Source organism: Phaenicophaeus curvirostris, chromosome 8 (assembly GCF_032191515.1).
Source record: "Phaenicophaeus curvirostris isolate KB17595 chromosome 8, BPBGC_Pcur_1.0, whole genome shotgun sequence".
In the NCBI taxonomy this organism is placed as follows: domain Eukaryota; kingdom Metazoa; phylum Chordata; class Aves; order Cuculiformes; family Cuculidae; genus Phaenicophaeus; species Phaenicophaeus curvirostris.
This window is the reverse complement of record NC_091399.1, coordinates 19188184-19194670: the sequence shown is the minus strand read 5'-3', so window position 1 is coordinate 19194670 and position 6487 is coordinate 19188184. Positions and strand designations below refer to the sequence as shown.

At 46.2% G+C, this 6487-nt stretch overlaps 1 protein-coding gene across 11 annotated transcripts in view; it reads right to left on the bottom strand.

Annotated features, from left to right (window-relative positions):
* Positions 1–1321: 1321 nt before the first annotated feature.
* The window catches only part of CEP350 (centrosomal protein 350), a 78826-nt gene continuing 73660 nt past the window's right edge, over positions 1322–6487 (bottom strand). For all 11 annotated transcript variants that reach the window (XM_069862664.1, XM_069862674.1, XM_069862669.1 and 8 more), the window contains one exon: positions 1322–5333. In XM_069862664.1, the coding sequence (XP_069718765.1) occupies positions 5169–5333 (165 nt within the window). In that variant the 3' untranslated portion in view covers positions 1322–5168. The remainder of the gene's footprint in view (positions 5334–6487) is intronic.

Here is a 6487-nt window from a genome sequence, read left to right as displayed (position 1 = left end):
AGCCACTTCCAGGGATGGATATCGGAGGCCGCAAGCAGATGACTGTCTGAAAATGCAGGATTCATGGAGCAAAATTGCTGCAGGGCGAGGAAAGCAGCGACGTGGATTCTCTCCTGCTGCTCGGTAATGAGAGCACAGAGGCTGCAGCACCACTTTGTCTCGGCCCTTTGGACATCAAAGGACCCACCACCGCGCTTTGGCCAGTTCAGCTCCCTGAGCTCAGAGGGCTGCGGCGTGTTTCTCCGTCCGTATGAGGGCTGCAGACCGTGTTCCCAGCACGCTCTGCTGAGAACTTACCACACTGGCACCACGGGACTGCAGCAAAGCTGCTTCCATAATTAAAGTCCGAGCGGAGCAAGTCTTCCTCCAGGACGAAGCACCTCTGCTACGGAAAAGCCAAGAGGAAACGACTGCTCAGCACAGTGCAAACCGGCAATGGTTTTGTTCAACCCCCCTTTGCCGCATACGCCCCTCCCAGGCAGAGGAGAGTGGTGAGGAGCAGCCTGGAAAGCAGCAGCCTCCAAACTGCAAAGGCCAGCGCTGGGTTTTGTAGACACCTGTAGTAAATGAAAGGCAAAGCCTTTTCTGCTGGGCTGTACAGCGATAAACGGCACCAAACCACACTGAGGCAGCTCAACGAACACGCTTCGTCTTACGTATTTCATGCTGCTGCTCGTTCGCCACGTGCAAGCACACCTGCGGTTTGGCACCGCGACTGCTCAGCTGTCACCTCACAGAGCTCCGGGGCCTTTCGCGGGTTGTATTTTTTAATCCTGGAAAGGAAACAGCAAAGATTTAGCAAAGTTCCACCCATACATAAAGTTCCCAGGGAACAACACTCACTCCTTCAGTGAAGAAGTGACTGGTGCTGGTAACAGCAGCTGTAACCATTTAGGAGCCCAATTGTGGGATCCAAAACAAGGCTGGGGCTCTGAAGAATTGAATTCCAAGAGCCTTGTTTAGACAGAAAGAGCTTTCCCTCCATGTCAGGTTTTAAACCATGAGTTTTTAAAACCTATTTTAAATGAAACTTTTAAGGAGTAATCTTCCTCCTGCAGCGCGCTCCTGCAATGATTACACAACGCCATTTGCTGCTTCTGCTGTTCCCAACGCTTGGCTTTAACAATAAGGAAATTCTAATAATGTTATGATTATAATTAAGGCGACTGTAATGGGATTTTGTGGACTGTGATTGGCATCCCAAGTGCAGCATCAGACAGAAAGGGGAATGTACAAGGGACAGATTTCCAGGACACCTTCAGAATTAGCAACCATTTGGGTAATTATAAAGTTCCATTTTAGAAAGAACCAGGAAACAAGATTAATTTATAAATCAGTTTATTTACAGAATTTGTTCTCTTAAAGTACATTTCAGTAACCAAACATATTTACACTGGTGTACACAGGGACCACCCTGGTTATTTTACAGTTCTTAATTACAAAAAACCCCAACCCTCCGTATCCTTGGGTCTGTCTACTGTGCAAAGCTGCTCTGGATGTGAACATGAGCTGAAACTGGCCCAAAAACCAAGTTACCAGGTTATTTACACGTACACAGTTAAACGGGTTTCTTTTCAGCATCTCCACATCCCAGTAGACAGGGAGACGGAGCCTTCTGAAAGGCGGCTTTGCAAACGTGTATCAAAAGGCTCTGCAAAGTCAAGGAAAAAAATAGTAAATGCAAGTTAATTACAGTATTCCTCTTTCATCTGTATATATTTGTGCATTTAATGTTTAAATTACAAATAAGTTCAATAGTTTGCTTTTCTCCATGTTAGCTGATTTGTAAACACTTCAGATGCACTAAATAACCTGCTTCTCTGCTGAAAAGTCCTTTATTTTCCTAACGTTCTTAAGGTAGCAAAGGGATATGAAGGTCGGAACTGCATGCAGTTCCCCGCAGAATAGTCACTTAAAAGGTTTCTGTCGCTGTGCTACTGAAGATCTTCTGCAGGTACACACTTTATTCAAGTATTGCAAAAAGCTAAGGCCACTTTTTCAAGAAAGGAAAGTGAATAAGATGGGATTTTTCAATCCCACGTTCCACCTTGTGAGCAACAAGCCTTTTCTGAAAGGCAGAAGTACTGAAATCCACAGCTCGGCAAGCATCGTGCTGTGGGAGAGGTACTCGCGCTCCTTGGCCTCACAAGCCTGGGCTTTCCCGCCTGGCACCGAGATCCTTCTGAAGAGGAAGCCACATCTCCCCAGTGATGACAACCACTGCCCCAAGCAGCTCACGGGTCTCAAATAAACGTCTCAGCCTTGCATCTTCTAACACGGTTCCACTAAGATAACCAGGACTCAGAAATATCACCTTATTCTTAGAACGGGAAAGGAGGGGAGAGGAGAGAAATGGAGAATTCAGCCTCTGTTTGCGAGACTCGAGGCCTCCTCGTGCCTCGTTACCAGCCGCCACCCAGGCAGGCCACTGCTTCATCGCGGTAATCATCAGTCCACAAGTACTCAACACACTCAAGGTTTAGAGTATACACTCGCAACTCAACACACCTGAGGTATCAAGAAGATAATCCATGCACGTTCAAGTCTTTTTAGGGTTGCTCCTAGTGAGGATTGCTACCAAAAGTAAAGGGTGATGACAGCAAAGGAATAAAGCCGGACACAGCTTCAAAACAGCTGTCAAAATAGCTACTGCTTCTCTTGAGGGTACGAAACCAGCACTATCCAAGCCAGCAAGACAACAGGCATACGATCTCCAGTGGTCCTCCGTACCCAGCAGGCTGGCTGTACAACCTCTCCCTGCAGGCCGACAGCCCGGAGGGGCTACGCCAGCCCGCAGAACAGCCAAACAGCCTTGGGGACGCCGGGCAACCTTCTCAACACCAGCCACATTATCTACAGGATAGATACCAACTTTGTTTCTCTGATACTCCAGCCACAAACCTACGGTGCAGGTTTCTGCCTTCTTCCCGTAATTGCCACCTGTAAGAATAGCAATCCTGCCATTGAAGAAGATACACCCAGGAAAGGGAATCTGAGGAGGTGCCCCGGTCAGTGACACCACGCTGGTTAAATACAGCAGCTTTAGTTTGCTTCTGTCCTAAGCATTCGACTTTCCTGGTTCAGCACTGTGACATTTTACGTGGACAAGTGAATCATTTAGGAAGAAAAGCTGAACGATTCTCCAAGACTATTTGACTTCCAGCCAGCAAGAAGGGCCACTACTGTGGGACAGACACAACCTCCTCCTTGTTCTTCCACTCGTTAAACTCCCAGGAATATGGCTCACCATTAACTCACAAGCAAGGAGCTGGCCACGCTGTATCTGAGAACCTGCACGGACAAATCCAACATTTCCCAGAGCTGTTCCTGAAGAATTACCAGCTGTGTCATTGTGCAAAAGGCAAATATTCCAACCATAGCTTTAAAAAAAAAAAAGAGGGTGGAAAGGAGAACACAAAATGGAGCAGTAGCAGAGGGATGCATAGCAGGAACCTCAAGAACAAAGCAGATGAAAGAAATGATAGAGATCTCCCTGCCACACCCATCATGGCTTGTGGCATCTTTGGGGCACCTCCGAGGGCTTCAAAGTGTCTTTCCACACTCCTGCATGTCTGGGGAATCTGAGTCTCCTCTGGGTCTTGTCTCAGGTTAGCAAACAAGGACATCCACTATTAAGGCATCAACGTTGGACCTCAGTCTGTGTTCCTCCAAGAAAAACACAGGAGCGGGAAGGAGAGGTTAGGAAGGAGCGCCCAGCAGAAGAATGCTGCAGTTGAACCCAGACCTAAATCAACAACTAAGAGCTGGCCATGGCCTACAAGTTCTGGGAAAGGAAGGAAACAGATGGAGCAGGGAAGTTTCACATCATTTTTCAGGTTAGTCCCCTCAACTCTCTGTTGTCTCCAAACCAGATGTGACAAAGATCCATTCCTAGACCTGCCTTTGCTTCCCACCCCAGTCACTGAGGTTTGGTGGTTCTTACCTTCCCCCTCGTATCTGTCTCAAGAAGCTGAAGGTTTTGTGGAAAAAATATGGGGCTCTGGAATTTTCCAGAATAGATGCCATGTCAAGTTCAGCTGCCTGAAAACATGCAGAGAGCGCAGCCAACCGCACAGGGCACTTTCCTATAATATTCCAACCATAATTCCAACCACTTAATAAATTATCTGAAAATAAATAAAAACCCCACAAGGACAAAACACGCAGACAGTCAAGCACCTGACACCACTTTCTTTGGTGAATACACTCTGTTCTCAAAAATTGTTCAAGTAACAGCCTCTCTGATTCATTAGGTGGCAGTAAGGGAAGAAGCTGAGGGATTGAAGGCCAAATTTTTACGAGGAAACATTTTCCACTCCTGCATGTCTCATGCCTGAGAAAATCCTGAGTATCCGCTATCTGGGAGCAGCTGATGCTCCAGGAAGAGAAGCGCTACACAGTAGGAGGAAAGTTGTCTATGGGCTCATCTTTCACGTTTGACATTAGGAGGGCTTTATCTTGCTCCACCTCAGGACTGAAGCAAGTTACATAGGAAAAGCAGCACGAATTCTTTACTTGAATGCAGAAAACACCACCACCTAATCTCCCTGGACTGGCTAGCACCATACTTGGTACCACATCACAGAAGAAAGACGAAAACCAGCTTCACCGAGAAGGGAATTAAATGGGCTCTGGAGCAGAAGAAACTGATGCACATTGTTAGGGCTGCAGGAGGAAAGGTGCGAACATTATAACACTGTTCAGTACAGTCAAGTCTCCATTTGAGACTAAAACCTGACCAAACCGTTTCTTCCCCAAATTACTCACATTTATAAGAAAAGTCGAGTACTGACGGCTGACAGCCATCCCAGCAAAACAACCAATATCCCAACCGAACCCAACCCTTCTGGAGCACAAGCCGAACATGTCAAAGCCCCAGGCCGGGGCCTCAGACAGCTGCTGGCAGTCACGCGGCACAACCGCCCTGGCACACAAACAGTCTTGAGTGCTCCACCACACAGTCTCGAGTGCGGGATCAGCTTGTTCCAAACAAACCCAGTGTGAGGTCTCTAGTGGCAGCGGATGCAATTTCAGGTTCCTTTGACCACATCTGAATGGCCTTTAAACCCCACAGGTGGAAGTCCGGCAGCAGCGCTCGCAGGGTGGAGAGAATGTCAGGAGTCAGACAGGCCTGTGACGACACAGCCGTACGGTTACCTTCAGTGCTGTCAGACAAGCAGCAACCTCCGCTGTTTCTCATTTATCTGGTTCAAGACATCAACAGTGTCTCTGATTAAGGCCTCGAAGATCCCGTCTGCCAACTGCATCTTTACACACAGTTCATCCTCATCGTAGTTCACCCACTGTGCTTCTTCCTCATGAAGTTCCTGCACCTTGAAGGGTAGAAAGGAAAAGGCAGAACAAACATTACAATCCTGTTGCTCTAGGATATCCCCTGCAAAGTTCCAGAAAGAGTCCAAAGCAGCACGCATCTGCCAACAATATATCTGCCCGTCTCTGTAAGAGATTACAGGAAACGCTTGGAATAGCAAAACAAACATAGATCTATTTGAACCAGGCTATTTCACTGTATGAACATTTTCTACCTTGCACTATTGTATCCATTTCAAAGGATTTCATATTCCTGCACAGGTTTTTCACTTGAAAGAACTCAGCTGATTGGATATTCTTGGCCAACGGGAGAAGCTCCAATAAAAAAAATCCCTAAATGTGTATTTGCAAGACGCTGATTCCATGCAGCTTAAACCGGTAAGAAATCACGCAAAGGCCTTTAGCAGGTAAAGGAGAAGAAGAAAAGACTACTGCAGTTTAGTTTATTTGAGTAAGAACTAGGAAACCTAAAGGAAATAACGAACTTTTGCAGCTCGTCTGTATAAGAAGACAACATGCTGGCATGTGTCGTATGAGTTTCACAACTCACTTGCACAGAACACTCCACACTCCGTGGATTTGACAGCATTATTACAAATGGAGTTTTGTACCATTACATCTAAAAGAGTAACTCAAAGAGCCTTTATTTCCTTCTATCCCTAAATTTTTGACAAGCAAAATCCTGGTTTACTGTTCACTGGTAAATCGGTGTTCTAGCAACAGGCAGAAATACATAATTTCATTCAACAAATCAAGTCTTATCAAGAGGCTCTCCCAGCTGGACATCTCCAATTAAACTCATTAACGATGTGTCTAAGCGACCACTTTAGTATTACAGATACAGCCTAATGAAGCTCAAACTTTTGAGGAAAGAAAGAGTGGGTGCAAACATCACTCGTTTAAAATTACAAAGTAAACCTGCTGAAAGCTCTTTCTCTGCTCTGCTTCAGCAGAAAGCTCCTCTGATCACAAATCCTATGCTTTGGACTCAAAATGCATTTACAACGTCCACACAGACAAGTGTAAAACGTACTGAAAATCCCCTAACCCAATACCAATGCATAATAAGAGTTATCTACAGAGCGCAAGAGCTATAAGCCCCATCACCCTCTTTTGCCTGGAGCTAAACCACCCAGAAACTTGTCCATTTTGAAGT